The sequence below is a fragment of the Chlamydotis macqueenii genome, chromosome 5 (genome assembly GCF_036417535.1).
Source record: "Chlamydotis macqueenii isolate bChlMac1 chromosome 5, bChlMac1.mat, whole genome shotgun sequence".
NCBI lineage: Eukaryota > Metazoa > Chordata > Aves > Otidiformes > Otididae > Chlamydotis > Chlamydotis macqueenii.
In genome coordinates this window covers 40857337-40874153 of record NC_141560.1, presented here as the reverse complement: position 1 = coordinate 40874153, position 16817 = coordinate 40857337, and the positions used below count along the sequence as shown (strand labels likewise).

The window sequence follows — 16817 nt, the reverse complement described above, 5'->3', positions numbered from 1 at the left end:
AATTTTTCTCATGCTAGTGCAAATAAATTGCACCAGGTAATAATTAGGAACGAAGTAATAATGTCCAGTGCTTATCAACGTACAACTTGAACTACATTAACATTAAATATTTATTTAAAATCATTGCTACTACTTAAATGTTTTTCCATTATGTGCCATTTTGGAAACAGCAAATATTTTCGCATACTAATTTTAACAACACCTAAAGTAATTTAAAGATATTCATTTTAATAGATAAACCTAATTTGAAGGGTCACCTTCTGAAGTCATTAGTGTCACTATATCATACTAACATCTTTGTCCCCTCTTTCTTTGCTCCTAGATGCTGCTTTTTCTTTTCTTTGTGCTTTGCATCTTTTAGACTCTGGTGTCTCTTACCTTCATCTGAACAGCAAGAAGGTAAAACAGCATTTCCTTCCATATTAGGGCTTCAATGTATAACAGCACTTTACATTGTACTTCTAGAGAGAGAGCGTAGCAGCAGTCTTCAGATCATGTAGAATAAACATTGTGTTAATCTATTTTAGTCTCTTGTTATTCCATAGTATTAATTGCACTAATCAATGCTGTGGCTGTACTTAAAGAACCTTTCTTTCTTGGGTTCTGTTCTTTTTTTTCTGGCTTTCATTAACAAAAAATATACGTTTTCCCTATAATTTAACTGACCTTTTTGCTTAGCTTAAAGAGATGGGATTTGTTTATATTGTTTTAGAAAAAGATGTACCTTTTCTTCACAAACTTTTTTGAAAGTTGAAGTACTCCCAAACTGAAGGAGGAAAGCAATCTCACTCTTTATGGTTCTATGATGTGCATTGTGAATTCCACCCTTAGTCAGGAAACTGCCAGAAGAAGGTAACAGTGTGAAAGTACCTCAACAGATATGAAGTAGTACGTTGGTATGTTAAGGTGAAGTTGTGTGATCATTTAACCTGAACCTCTGTCTTTCACTTCTTCAGGCAGAATAATCAATATTAGATTAGGAAAGAGTACCAATACTTAAATTATTAGCTCAGTAATAGCATTTGAAAAAAAATAAATTGATATGCACCTGGATTATGTCTATTTTTGTTTTGGTTTTTTTTCTTCTTTAAGTTGAGTTAGTATGCTTGTATCGTATCTTTACGTTCACTCTCAGCTGCAATTTTTAGTTGTGCTTAACTCACCCAGAATCAATCCTCTAACTGGGATACTATTGTAAATTTCGTGAGCCAGTACTGCTGCAATATACTTTGCTGAATTAAATTGTGTTACCAGAGAGTTATTTCAGCACATTGGAAAAAAGTTTATTTTGGAATTGTAACTATCTCTTTGCTTAGTCAAGAAGGTAATTGATAAAGAGGTCTTTTAGGAGTTGTGGACGAGCAAGTCTGCTTGTTCTTGAGACTTTTGTTCCTAGGCATTTCTTTTCTTTGAAGTTACTGAATCTTCAAGTTTGGGAACTTGTCCATATACTAAAATAACCAAAAAGACTTTTTATAAATGTCGTTTAAGTTTCAGAAAAAGAAGTTAGTTTTAAAAATTAGTAATCTGTGACAAAGTTCCCTTACAAAATAGAAATTCTGTTACTTTTATGTCTTGGTTTTCATTATGAAATCTTAAAAGCCTAGTTAACTAAATAATCATTTTGCAGCTTATTTATTCAAGCATGGGTACTTATAAAAAGAATTATCTAATTTCTGCAAACAACAAGTCTCACTGTAAAAGTTCAAAGCATCAGAAGATGTGTTCATATTCAAAATATTTGTCTCAAGCACATTCCAAAAATCGTCCACTGAGGTTTACTTCATCTACTGGAGTTGTAGTAGAAGGTGACATAGCTACAGGGTAAGAAGTAATTGCATCACTGTGGGGGACAGTAGGCTGAAGTATTACAAAGTAGTAGATGGAGTTTGCTCTAAGTAATCCAGTCATTCAGAGGTGATTTATTTCGGGTATTTGCTAAGATGCTGCACCAAAGCTTTTCTAATAATTATATATAATGCACTTTTAGTAGCTGACATTTAAATTAGTTCTTTTCTTGTTTTAGGAAGGAACAACCAAAATTGGAAGAAGTGATTCAGACCAAGATCAAGATATTGGTAAGAGAATGATATTACAAATTATTTTATGATAGGGTCAGGTCAAACGAAGAGGTTTATGTTTATCATGTGTAATAGCTAGGTAATGTTTCTGTTTGTTAGGTTTTTTAATAGAAAAAGGTAAATAGAAGACAATAATGGTTTAAGTTGGCTAAAATCTTTGTTATTTTTTGTTATTGTTTAAGAGGTCAAAAAGTCAGTGGTCTTGACCTAATTGAGGTCTCTTTAGAATTTTCTTCCCGCTTGTGAAATAGTATACTAGAGTTTAAAAATATCTTTGTCCAACATTCAAATCTCTGTATCTTCTATCCTAAACTAATGACACAGGTGATCATGAGACCTCAAAAATGCTTTTCAACTCCCTTTGGGCCCAGTATTTTAGATATAAAATCCAAATTATTCAGAATATTTTTTATTTAATCTCATTTCTGCTCTTAATTTTAACAGTCAATCTCAAGAGCTACAAATTGTGATAGAGAGTGAAACTTCATACTGAAATTGAAAACTTTGTGAAATCTCAGCTTTAGTTAATTCTGCTAATTTTGGTTAAGTTTGATTATTTTTTTCAGTAGGTTGGTAAAATATAAACAATAAATGCCATCATAGCAATAAAAAAATTCAGCACAATAGAAGAATTTGCACATCAGCTCACAAATCAGAAAGTAGTGTATAGTTTTCCAGAACTATAAATAATCTGAAAGAGCAATCTCACTATTTTCAATCAAGTACAGGGTTTTTTTCTGTGATTTGGTACTGGGCTAGCAATCAAAGACAACAATTTACACCCCTTGCTCTGCACATGAGATAGTTCTCCAAGGTATGAAGTCTGCAGTCATAATGTCAAACAGTGCATGGTACTTCATTCTGAGGAAAATAGTGCAAACCCAACCCCTTCAACAGTTGAGATAAAGCAAACCTATACGCTATAGTTTTGCAGGGACCGTGGATTGAAAGGGACCATTGTATGATAGACAACAACTGTGGAATTGTGACACTGCGACCAGTTCAGGGCGCACACTGCACTGTGAATGGATGTGAAGTCACTGGATCATGTCGTCTGTCACAAGGTTAGACTTACTTTTCCTGTGAATGCTGTATTATAACCAACTTACCTCTTGAGTTTAGAAACAAGGATTTATGGAACTCTTGCAGATCTAAGAAATACATCTCTCCATCTCCTGTTGCTGTCTGGCACCACAAGGTTTGATCCATGGCTAAAGCTTCCAGACTTGGACAAATAAATTAACTACCCACAGAAATAGAAATGAAGACATAGGTGACAATATTAAGACCCTTTTTGGCAACAGTAGTCAGTAGCCTTCTGAAAGGGGAAGATCTATAGTCAGAGGCAGTGTTGTAGAAGGTGATGGAGACTGGCTCTAAGCCAGCTGACCACAGGTGGGGGTTTTTGGCAATTATGTAATACAGTTGAAATGACCTTCAGCTTTTTCACTGTGTGTTCAGGTGGAGGGTGCTGGGTATGTTTTTGACATGAAGTCATGCTGATCTTTAGTATGAACATGGAATTTACTGTTATGTTGAGTTTGCAGAGATCTCAGTGATTACTTTGCTTGGATGCTGCCATTATAGAATGATAACTCTGCTGTTCCATAGTGGCAAATTTTAAAAGTAGTTCTCTGCTCTATGACTATTGGAAAGCCGTTGGTCAGAATGTTTTTTTTTCAACATTCTGTAGTAGTTTGAATATGCTGTAGTCTGTATACTGGAGTTAAGAAACAACTAAAATTCTAGGGACCGATTGTTTGATTAATTATGTATCTGTAGATTTCTAATTAATTTTTGTTCACAGGGGCCCTTGTTGTCCTTGGGAAGTCTCATAAGTTTAGATTCAATCACCCAGCAGAAGCTGCTATATTGAGACAAAGAAGATCAGTAAGTTCTATGATGCTGTATTTTTCTTTCCTAATTCTTCATTGATTTTTCTAATTATTTTTCCTCTTAAAAGTAAGCCTGATATAGGTAATATTTCTTCTCATCATCGTATTAAGTTGCTTCATTTCCTCCATCTAATGGTCTGTAATGACACTAAACCTTTTGCAGGAGAACACTAGTGTTCCTTTCAGATGCGCTTAGCAAAAGATGATGCGGATCCCTTGAATAATTTAGCGTTTCCTATTTCTGTTCATGACTACTGTAGGACTGAAACAGGAAGGCAAAATGCCACAGTGAAAAGACTAGTTAAGAATCTTTCCACGTTTGATAATTTTCTGAATTATCTTCTTTATGCTGTCATTTCACCATCCCAAATGAGGAAGAAATGGAAAATTTATGGGATTAAGTGTTTGAGTAGTATTGACCCCGAAAGCACTTAATTGTTACATACATCAGAAACAGATAAAATATTTCTTGGTGTGTTAATCACAGGAACTAACTACTGCTAGATAGGTTTGGTCAGCTAGTTCAACAATGTTTAAAAAAAATTAGATAATTCTTAAAATGACTGGCATATATAACTAAAAAACCTAATTTGAAGAATGTAGATTTTCTTATTTAGGGCACAACCATATTACCAACTGATATTGGCAAGAAAATACCTTTTAGAATGGATTTCTCTATAGTAACAGTTTATACTTTCCACTCAACTGTCCTTTTGTACTCACTTTTGTAGTTGAGATAAGGGGCTTAACTTCCATTTGTTTCCATTTTAGTTTCTTGATTAGTGAACCATGCAGTACATTAAAACAGAGCTACAAGAAGGGGTATACTCAGTAATAAATACTTAGCAGTTTTGCAAATTATCAAAGACTAAGCAGAAGTGTAAGTGAGATTGTAAACTCACATGGGAGGTATTATGTAGCATTGCACACAGTAGTTAGCAACAGCAGGATTAATGATAACTTAAAAGTTCCTGGATTGCTGTGATATTTTTTTCTTCCTATTCTCATGTGTGTTTTGCAGATTAATGAAATCTCATCCATTCTGAGCTGTGGAGCTTTGGACTGGCTCAACTTGGATGGAAGTTGCATCCGTTCTCCTCACTATATCCTTTCTTCTCTCGACAAGTAAGTTTAAAAAAAACCCCAAACATATAATTTCTCATGTGGGACAATGTCTGAAACCAGGACTTGGTTCAGACAAAAACAGGTTATATATAGAATAGATCCCATCATGATTTCAAGTGGTCAAATAAAAGTGTCCAAGAAAATGCACTGGCCAACAGACTAATATAAAATATTATGACATCCAAGCAACAAACCTGAAAATTTATTGATGCACAATGAATATTGATGGACAATCAAGAAAATGCCTCTGATGAGACTGTCAGACGGGCTTAATTCATTTCACTTGCACATCTGCATTATAGGTGTTTTGATTTATGAGCTAATCCATAATTTTTACAATATTCTTTCTTCAGTGGACAGAATCAGCTTTTCTAGATCTGAATCATAATTTAGCCAAGGTAATTATTACCAATTCAGTTTCCTTGCTAATTTGTTGTGGAAATCAGAAGGTTTGTTTGTTCATAAATTCCCTTTTGTTCAAGTCCTCGTTGAGCCCTTCATCTCAGAAAGCCATTGTGATTCTCTCTTTTTTAAAAAGTGAGAAGTAAATAAGGCATAGATTGCTTCCAAAATGTTGAAGAGCTGCTCACACCGGCCATGTCTAGTGTATGCTTTTCATTGCAGAGTCTTTCTGAAAGGGGAGGAATTGGTGTGATGAAGACAGTGATTAATGTGTATCAGGAAAATGAATTAAGATGTCTCGTGTGTGTCAGTTCATAACATTGAAAACAGAATTAAATGTAATTGAGTTCTTTCTCTTTTTTAATTCCTCTCAGCCTGGCACATTCAATTGACTTGTTAAAAGGCAAGAAACAGCCATATTTTCCTTCATATCTCTGGATAGTTCTGCTTCTTGCTAGAATGTTTTTGCTATGGTAACATTCTGAGAATCTTGTATCTCTTTATTTAGGAAGTATCTCATCTTAGTTTTATAAGCATAAAATGTTATCTCTGTTTTGAACATGTCTTCATACTTCTATTCAAGTAGCTTGCTTTCCGCCTTGAATAGTGTGTTTCTATGTGTGCTCTTTAGTGTATCTAATTTCTACACTTGCTTTTCATTTGCTGCAGTGATACCTGTCTATACAAAATGGTGTTTCATTTTGTTTCTTTACTGAGGTACATTTTACGTATCACTGCTGTTATTTTCTTTGTTAAAATTACAAAGAATTTTAAAATAAGGATTTGTCTAATAATCTTCAAAAGTAGACACCAAGTTGCTCTTTACATGGGTATAAACACCAGAGGTGGAGCTTTTGTCACAGAAATTTGTTGATGGTTCTAGAAAAACCTGCAGAAATCTCAAAGCATTGTGAACAGTTTAGCACTGAATTGCACTTGATTATGTCCCTTTTAACCTGACAAAACTGAAGAACATTTCTAATTGATTTTTCAGACCACATTCAGATATCAGATTCATTTGTGTTGATCAATTATTTAATCCCTTGGACAGGACTATGCATATTATATTGCTTAATGTTACCCTCATACTTACTTAGAGTGTTTCAAATGGTTACTTCAGTGAAAATGAAAAGCATCATGATATTGCATTTGCTTAGTTTTTATGGACATCCATCTATTACAGGAGCAAGCTATAAACTATGTATAATATTAGTAGTCTTTCACCTAACATAATCCAGTGTTGTTTTTTTTTCCTCTTGGATAGTTTTTTTTTTGGCAAAAGTAAACGGAATTGATCCATTCAGTCTTCCCTTACAGTAACCAGGAAGCCTGTGTTTCTGTCTAGACAAGTAGTTTTGTTTATGGAAGGAGTTATGATTGAGACAGCTAGCCTAAGATCTATAATATGAGAATAAAATGAGATATACCTACTCTCTCAAATGTCCAGCTTTTGAGAAGAAAAGTCAATGTCAAGTACTACAAGGTGTGTCTGAAGTACTTTGCAAACAGTAATACAAGCCTAAGTGGACTACAGGGAGTTGCTCATCAATAAAAACTCCACCTACTCCAGGGTTTTGACTCTGTCAGAAAGAGATGCTTAGAGGAAAATATAAGAATATAAGAACAGGACAAGTGCTATCTCTTTCTCTCATTCTTGATGCTCTCCCAGCTGCTAGCAATCTACATCTTAGAGTTGTCTTCTACTGAAAATTATAACAACCTCTCTATGTATAATAGGCTTCAGTGAAGTTTTCTTGCCTTCTTTTTCAACCTCTTTATGATTTCCTGTTTTTATTTTTACAGTCAAAAATGTATAAACTGTAAAGAAAACAAGTGTTCTCCTGAACTAAGGTAAGAATATTAATTAAATCATGCTGAATTTTTTGGTCCCTCTAGCTTTATCTTTCTCCTGTGCTACAATGATTTCTTCCAGAACAGATGAAAACTAGACTTCAAGCTTTAATTTTACTTTCTCATATTGAAACAAGAATACTGTATATGCAGCTGAATTACAGGTCTTTGCAACCATGTTCTTTCTTCATGCTCGATCTTGTGCAAATAGTTTGCATGTGTAACCTGTATCTTAAAGCCATGACTAGAATGGGATTTACACTGAAGCTGCCACAAATTTACAATGTATAAGAACCCTAAAATATAATAAATTAGTTGTCAGTAGTAGGTACTGTGAATATTTGTTAGTATATCGAAAATTCCTTGGACAAATTGAGTTCTCTTCCGGTGAGAAGAAAATGGCTTTTTGGAAGAGTCCAAAAAAGAAATCCTTGCATAGAACATGGTTCATTAATGCAGAGAAGTACAGCAACTGCACACAAAAATAATTCAGAATTTATTGCGCTTCCATGGGTTTAAGTACTCTGTAATCAGGAACTGATGGTATTTTCTTTCTTCTGGAATTTTTATTTCAGAACATATGAACATATATATTATGATAATGATTACTTACAGTCTCATCTCCTGCGCTTAGTACAATGACATTTTTTTTCTCATCTGCTTTAATGGGTTGAATCACCAGTTCAACCTCTAATTGTATGTTGAAATAGTTAGAGAAATGAGAAAGAAAGCAAATTTCTACCATTGCACTGAAATATTAAAACTTTAAGCATGAAACTTTCCTTTGAAAGGGGTGTGATTCACTGGACTGTTACTTAGCTGCTTTTGCTCATATACCCTTCTCACAAGAGCCCCAGCTCTTCAAACTTCTGATGTTTGTTGTCAGCCAGCAAACACATAGAAGGCTTGTGACTGGCATCAGTCATCATATGACAGCATCACCACAAAGAAGTAGATAATGAAGTTCTGGCTCCTGTCATTGCCTTAATACCATACTGCATATAAATACAAACCCTGATTTTGTTCTCTTGCTAGTTTGAAAAGAAACAGAAGTTGTTCCATTAGAGTCCAGTGGTATAGCAGTACACTGAATTAATTTTAGCTGCTTGTAACACATTTAAATACCAACATTGTTAAAGCAGGAAAAAAAAAAGGCATCTTATAAGAATGTGTGAAATTCTACTGAACTGGAAAAGAAACAGTGCCTGTAGATACGGCATCTGATGCTGGAGAGCACAACACAGTTAATATTCTAATGTGGTATAGTTAACATGTCCAGCTACTATTCGTAAAAATAAGACTCTCAGTTCTTGCTAACAGAACTAACTGCGTCTATATGTAACTGAAATTGTAAGAGGAAAACCTATGACAGATTGTAGTTCCAGCTGAATTGGAATTTAGCAAGGCAGCAGTGACCTTTACTGGAATGTGTGTCAGTATCTTGTGCCTGTGACACCTTGCTAAAGAGACGTCTGGTTTAGAAGGATATTTAAAGAGTGACCTTAAATAAGCTGTTGCTTTACAGTTGTTTGGGGGGGTTTAGGCAAAGAAAAAAAAAGTGACATTTTGCACGGAAAGGCTAAAAAATAAAAACAAAACAAAAAAAAACCCAACAAAAATTAACAAACAAACAAACAAAACCAAACCAACAAAAGAGGACAAACAACACCCAAAAAACCAAACACAGGTGTGTTTTTTCTGTAAGCAAACCAGCTAATGAAAAATCCTGGTTTTCACCTGCTGGTGACTTCGCTGAAGGGGATTGCTCTGTGTGCACATTTCTGAAAGTTCCTTATTTCTAAAGGTTTCTGACTCTGCTGGCCGTTCTGACTGACTGCTGGTTCCTACCTCCTGCCTCCCACCCCCCAGCTTTTGCTTTGAATTCTGTGAGTGGCATTGCTTCAGGAGGCTGGAGCAGGTGATAATACAAGGTCTTCATATCGCCTTCATCGCTCTTCCCTTTGCTTTAGGGAGGAGAAGGCAGAGGTTTGAGCCTCTGTGCTAGACAGAAGCAGATGTACGATCCAGTGCAGCTGCGTGATGTACTGAGGCCCTGCGGGAAGGGCCCTGGATTGAACGTGGGTAGGGGGGAGGATGGAGTGGGGGTGGATGTATATCAGTGGATAGGCTTGTAACCCTGGCTTGTGATTGCTCTCAGTGCTGGGATTTGCAGGGTTGCAAAATGCCTTGCCAACGTTTTTTTTTGTTTTTTTTTTTCTTTCTGCTTTCTTATTAACACTTCTTCCCCTGGGAAAAATATTTGTAAAAGAAGAATGGATCTTGAACACTAGGCAGACAGAAGGATGGGGATGCTAACTGGACTGATTCCAATTTGGGAAAATTGGCGAATTTCAGCTTTTAGCAAGAGTGATTATTTTCACTTGAGTTTCTCTATTTGAGCCGTAAAATTGTGTTGCAGAAGGCACTCAGCCTCACCACAGAGCTATTGCTGCCATAGTTACTGAAAACTGCATTATGCTGTAGCAGCCGCCAGCCTCTGCATCAGCAGTAGAAGTGTTTGGGGAAGAGGGGAGGAGAATTGCACAATAGGATCCCGGAGAGCTGATGACAAAACAGGCTGGAAAAAATGTGGATTTACAGATGGTTCATTTAGCATACGTCATGCAAACTTTGTGGAGAGGAAAATGAGAAGGAAAAACAATCCAACAGCATTGGTATATGAAAATTTTCTCAGTAATTTGTGATTATCTTTAGTTTAAGGTTGGTGTATTTCTGTTGTTGTGATTTTACTTGCTGTTTTTAAAGATTTACTTGGAGGAGGGGTGACTGTTGACACTTCTTGCTGCATTTCCTACACCTAGAAATCTGCATGCTTTTATGAAATTCTGTGCAGCGTTGCTTTTTTTTTTTTTTTAATCTGCTGTATGCCAGAGTATGCTGGTCCCATGAAACTAAGATTTTATGTATGTCTTGATACCTACAGAAATGAAGCTGTTTGTCTTACGTTTGTCCTGAGATTATATTATTTCCTGTTAGAACTATATTGAGTGCAGGTTGCTTATGTGGGAAGGCAGGAACACAAGCAATAGCAGATATTGGTTTGTGCTTGATTCCTGTATTTCAAGTCTAAATTTCACAGTATAACTGATTCAAGATTCTTCTTAAATGAAAGAAATTAGTGATCTCATCTGCCTGTTACAGAATATGGCTAAGTTCTTATGTTAATTGAATTGATATTTGTTTTTAGTTTAATCATTCACACATATATTACACAAGCTGATTGTTCTTTAAATTTTCTATTAGGTGATTTAGCTACAAAGTGTGTGTGAATCTGTTATTTTCTTTCTGGGCCACTGTCACCTCATTTTTGAGTTTAGTTTGTTGTTTTATTTCCACAAACCAGCAAGAGCGTGTTGACGTGACATAGCATGTTTAAAGGTAGAAAGGGAGCATTCTTACTTCAGGTTCTTGGTTTCAGCAGTTTCTGTGAGAGATCTGTTTCCCAAACCCAAAAAAGCCAGTCATTTTGCTATCATGGTCAGTAGTCTCACAGCCAGAGGAAAAACACTCCGTCTTCTGCCATACCTGTATTATGTAAGTGGCTGTGCATGAATTTTCATTATCTTTTTGTTCCGCCGGAAAAAAATAATCTTTTAGAAGCAACTTCATAAAAAGCTGTTTAATGTCTGTATTCAGGTATTCAGATCTCTCTTTATTGCCCTGCATGGTGGTTGGTTTTTTTTTGTTTTTTTTTTTTACTATTAAAAATCAGGAGATGAGGCAAACAGGCACTGAAAGAGCAGCAGAACTGCAATTTGTGTATATATACCTTCAGCAACTGTATTTTATGACAGAAACTTTAACCTTAGGGGAGAGAATTGTACCAGCTACCTACATCATCAGAACAAAAGCATGAATAATACTGTAATGGTTTCTGTGCCGTGTTTGTTTTTCCAACATTTGAAGTGAAGTATGTGTATGCCTATATACTCCTTGCATTTGTGGAGTGTAGTCATAGTATGGAGTTGTGATTAATAACCTCAGTTTGGCCTGCATTGTGTTCTGCTCTGTTGGAAAGGACCTTAGTTTCACGTTGGTTCAGCAAAAGGGAGGGAATATGCTAGTGCTGCTGAGAACAGCAAACAACACATTTCCCTGTGCATTTTTTCTGTTGCTTATTCTCTGATACTTTATAATATATGACAGGGCGGGGGTGGTTTCAGCATCGTTGAAAAGTATAGGAAGAGCTTATGACCTTCTCTCAGCGGTAAACAGATGTTACCTAACCACCTCTGCAAGCGTTGTGAGGTCTTTAGATTGAAATGCAACACTGAGTTTTTTCATATACTTAAATGTTCTTAAATTTATAAACAATTTGAACTCTAAAAGGTTGATTTTATCGAAAAAATGGCTGAGAGCTAAGAGTTATGGTTAGGAAGAATATAAGACGTTTTATAAGATATATTTTATCTGGTTTTAGTAAATAGTTGCAAAACAGTAATTCTTTGTCTACTGTTTTACTATCATGCTTCGCTTTTCACCCTTATTGGCGATTACTTACTCAATTTCCTCAGTGTCATACAGAATGGTGCTAATAATGATAAATGAATAGAAATCAGCTCTTCTGATACTTGACTTTCTGATGTTGGATAATGTTAATGGATCCTCATCACTCTTCTTGGATGAATGTACTTTGTTTCTTTCACAGGTGTCTCAGACTAAGTGATTTGCCCAGGGTCATGCAATTGTCCAGTAACAAATTTACTCGCATTTTTCAACTTTCATACCACCATAGGAATCAGAGCTTTTATGTCTATTAGCAAAACAGGCTAAAGACTACTCCATCATCAGAGTTTGTGCAGAGTCTTAACATTTACAATTGCTATTATGATTTATTACTTTTAACGTATCAGCAAGAAGAGGCTTCAGCTGATATCAGGGCACTGTTAGGTTTAGTGCATAGGCATCCGGAGGCAGTCCTCACCCTGAAGACCCTGCAGCCTAAGTACGTGAAGGCACAGAGGTGATATCACTGCTCCAAAATCAGAGAGGTTTTCTGCCTCAGATCAGTACTTTAACCTCAAGATTATATTGCTACTCCATTGCCTTTCCCTTGGAAAATAAAGAAGATAACCTGGAAGCTGCATCCAGGGAAAGCCTCCCTCAGAGTTTTCATTAAAGCCGTGGGAGCTTTTCCTAAACAAGATCTTTCAGATTTAATACTATGTTCAAAAAGTGATTCTTCTTTACTTAACCAGTCTAGCTTTAACCTCTGAGTTGGTCCCCCAGTAGTTGTTGGCATTACAAATACCTGAACAGCTGGAGATTTGTAGTGGCCATATGAATGTTTCAGTGCAGCAGTGAAATGTCAATTCAAACCTACTTTAGCTGAATGAGAAATGAGGCATCCCATTCCTATTTCTTTGGGATCAATTAAAGTTTATCCAAGAGAAAAAAATACAAATCACAGGTTTTTGGCATCTTTGTAGTCAAGCCAAGGACAAATAGATCTTGGAGCTGCGTATTCTTGTAATTTGTTCCTGTGGGTCCCAAACAGACACAAACCAATTAGCAGATGGCAGTAGCAAAGTTCATACTCTGACTGTTTGCACCATGCCAGACAATTGAACAGAAGATGTTCCTTTTCAGTTATTCTCCAGCATTACATTTACATAAATATTAAAACCAAACAAAATTCTGTTTTCCTCAGGTAAGCGAAAGAGAGTCACAGTAATATTGTAAGTTATTGAGAATCTTAAGGCTTTTATGTAGCAAGGCCTTCCAATTGCTTTTTAAGAAAGTGAAATGGATGTTCCATGTAAAGGTACTCCAGAAGATTTATAGACTTTGCTTATTTTTTTTGTTTGTTTTGTCTGCTAATCTAGCACACAGAATCAAAGTTGTTGCAGTAGAAATGGTTGCTTTGAGCACATGCTTACAGTTCTAAGTAGACATGTGAAATTAATTCCTATGTAGCAAAGGTCAAATGCTCTTTTGTACAGGTGTATTGGTAATGATTTTACAAATAACATGATGTTTCCAGAGCATTTCCTTTGAAAAATATATGTTTGTTTTCTTTTGACCTTCAGGGACTCTTTAGAGTTTTGATACCTTTACCCTCTTTAAAAATATAATAAATACATTTTAATACATCATTTAATTCATTAGCAAAATACATTTAAATTTTTTTTCAAGACTTAAAGATTTCATTTTCTGAGGTTACATGTAACATGTGGTGTTCAGAAACAAAACAGCAGACAAAGATCACATATCACCTTTGTATATAATATAACTTTAACATTAAGAATTTCTGATTTTGATGTGTGGACAGGTAGAATATATATTCCTTTCAGAGGGTTCATGTATTTTGAATATTATAATGGATCATGCTAAGGATAGATACTGTTTTGATTGTTACTCTGTGTATGTCTGCACGTGTAAAATTCTGGCACACAGTCAGGAACCAAACATATTGAAGGGGACCGTAAGGCAGTTTTTCACAGGTTAGTCACTTTTCTGATCACAATTCTGCTCCAAATATAGAAGGAGTAACCTAATATAGTTGTTGCATCCAACAGAGAATTAGGTGATCAAGTTCTTTCCTTGGTACTGCCAGAGACAGTCAGTGTAATCTCAACAATGCCTCTAGCCCTTTCTAGGTTGGAGATTTTTGATCTGAAAACAGCAAGAACATTTGTCATTTCTGTAAAGCACTTTCAAGTATTTAGGTGACAAATATCCTATATAGTGGTTACAAAATTTTATAACATATAAACAACCCCCTCCCCAATTTCATTTTTGGAAGATCTACAGCAACATCAAAAGTGATAATATTTTAAAAACTCTTTTTGCTATTGTCTTTCTGATGATGGAATTTTCTGCTTCACCATGAGAGCTTTCATGTTTACTGGCATTTATGATACTTACAGGATTATCGCCTGCTGTGACATGGGATGTACAGAGCTACTTTACCATCACGAATTTTTGTAACAATGCACCCGTATTGATCAGAACAGTATCTCGAATGTTGTCTGTTTTACTTTAGTAAGATGACTTGTTTTATTATGAATGTTTAGTATTCATTTCTGCCTTAAATTCACTGTCAAAATTTCTAACAGCAGAGAAATAGATGCTGTGCGTGAGGAGTACAAGCAGAAACTGAGAGACCAGGAAGCTTTCCACAGAAAACAGATTCAACGGCAGCAGATCTATGTTGAGGATTTAAAGCAGCAGATCCTGAAAGGACAGATTAAAGCGGAGCGGGAACTGGAGAATGACCAAGCACTAATCAACCAGCAGATACAAGAAAGTGGGTACTTGCCTCTTCCTCTCTCTCACTTCCCTTCCATTACTGCATTCTTTCATCCTCTTGATGTTTTTGTCTAGTTACGCTTTGTATTATGGGTGGAACTTTCATTATGGCTTATTACTAGTTTTCTGCTATAATTGTCTTTCCCTTGAGAACAATTGTTAAGCTTTGATTAACAGGACTAAAAGGCTTCCTTCACAGTGTACCAGCAGCACTGTTTAATTAGTTTTGCAGGTCACTGCTGGGAGAGACAGCACCAGCATGCTGCTCCCCTGTGGCACTGAGCCTCTGGTCTCCCAAGCTGCTCCCCATCCTGCCTCCCTGCAGCTTTGCTCTGCTCTTATCTGTAGGGCAACTCTGCCGTGTTGCAGGGTAGACCAAGTCTGCTATTGTGTTTGGAGTTTTTTCTTGTGATATACCTGTACTTCATCCAATGAGTTGTTCTGGGAGATTGAAATAGAGATGACTGTGTAATTCCTAGCATAAGCTTTCAAGGGAAACTGCTCTAACAACAGGGTACAATAGGAACCAAGCAACACTTCCAAGACAGCTGATGCTTGGGACTGTGACATGTGTCGGTTGAGGTACTCTCTTTATGCATTTCATTGATGATGTCACCTGTAACAATATAGACCATTTTCATGTGCTTTTAATGAATTTCACTCATAGCATAAGACCACAGCTCAAAGTGAGTTTTCTGTGCTTGCTATGTGAGTTTTAAACAATGAAAACAAAGAAAACACATCTGAGAAGTAAGTGGGACACTGAAGTTCAGAGCTAAAATCCCAACCTCAGTTAAGGGAAAGAGAGTTTCACTGCCTTTTGTAAGAGATACTGTGGTAGAAACTGAAGTGCAACAAATTAAGATTAAAAATAAGATGCAAGTTTTATTTACTTTAAAGCTGATTAACTAGTGGTGTTGCGTTCTCCACTCCTGAATTTGTTTTAAACTAAAACTGGATTAAAAAAAGAGAGGCATGCTTTGGTTTAAATAGGAGTTATTTCTAGGAAGTTCTGCACTGTTATGCAAGAGTACTAAAGGCTAGATTGGTGATCAGCTTTTGAGTGGCAAATAACTATGTCAAAGAAGGAGCCACAGCATATTTGGAGAGGTATTTTCTAGTGTCAGTGGCTCCTGGCCCCTAGAGGTGCTGCTTTGCATGCAGGCAGACATATTCAGCAGGATGTCTTGGTGGGTTTGGACTGCTAAAGAGTTTACAGACTAATTTGGAATATTTCAAACCTTGAGATGTTTTTGACCACTGAAATTGGGTGGTCATAGTGTTTTCTAGTTTGTCTTCTAATAAATTATTTGATCCAGATTCCTTGATAAATGAAGTAGGCCTATACAAAGGCACTGTTCCCAGTTGGCAAAACCTGCTATTGGTTCCTGGAAGATGAAAACTGTGAATTTTTGGAAGATTCTTAGATCCTAATGTATGCAGTTTGCCATCTTTTAATTATGCCAGCCACAATGAAGAGATTAAAAGGAAATTGTGGTGATGGGATCTAGCAGAAATGGACTTAGGATATATAGATATTACAGAAAACCAGGAGATTTCCCCCAAAATACCTTTATTTTGTGGCTCTCTAGACTTGTTCTCTGCTTCTCTCTAGTTCTGCTGTTTTTGTTGTGTTCACCTGAAGCTTAGCCAGGCACGTAGTTTTTGCCAGTCAAATACAATTCTTCACTTGGCAGCAGCCCACCAAAATTCTCCACCTTTTCTGCACCCTCTGTGTCTCAGCTCCTGACACAGGAGAAGTTTGTGAGCAGAGATTAATTAGCATCTTAGAGCTTGCAGCTCTGTTGCAGGGAAACTCTTATCTGCCAAATACTGTTCTTGCTAGAAACGGACTAAAAAGAACAGATCTGGAAATAAAAAGTTGAGAAAAAAAGCTTTGTATGTGAAAGTTTAAAATGTTAAGAAAAAAATAACTAAAATAATGACTAAAATGCTTCCCTTTTATCTGTAGAGTAACCATAGAGTTATAATTCATACTTCTGTGCATGTGCTATGTGCAGAGCTACCAACATAAAGAGGACAGGAGACTCATTGTGGTAGGGATCACTAATGAAGGGTGTTTAGCAAGATTAGTAGTCACCAAGCAAGTGATGCTGACAATGCCTATGCACTAATGATGATTACATTTCTTACATTAGGGAAACTTCAGTAGCCCAAAATTCTTCTCTTG

The 16817-nt window shown here is 36.1% G+C and overlaps 1 protein-coding gene across 1 annotated transcript in view; it reads left to right on the top strand.

Moving 5' to 3' along the window:
* Positions 1–16817, top strand: part of STARD9 (StAR related lipid transfer domain containing 9) — a 113850-nt gene that overhangs the window by 73197 nt on the left and 23836 nt on the right. Inside the window, exons 17-22 of the mRNA XM_086749807.1 lie at positions 2027–2078; positions 3008–3145; positions 3889–3971; positions 4998–5101; positions 7307–7354; positions 14434–14624. Of these exons, the coding sequence (XP_086605933.1) occupies positions 2027–2078; positions 3008–3145; positions 3889–3971; positions 4998–5101; positions 7307–7354; positions 14434–14624 (616 nt within the window). The remainder of the gene's footprint in view (positions 1–2026; positions 2079–3007; positions 3146–3888; positions 3972–4997; positions 5102–7306; positions 7355–14433; positions 14625–16817) is intronic.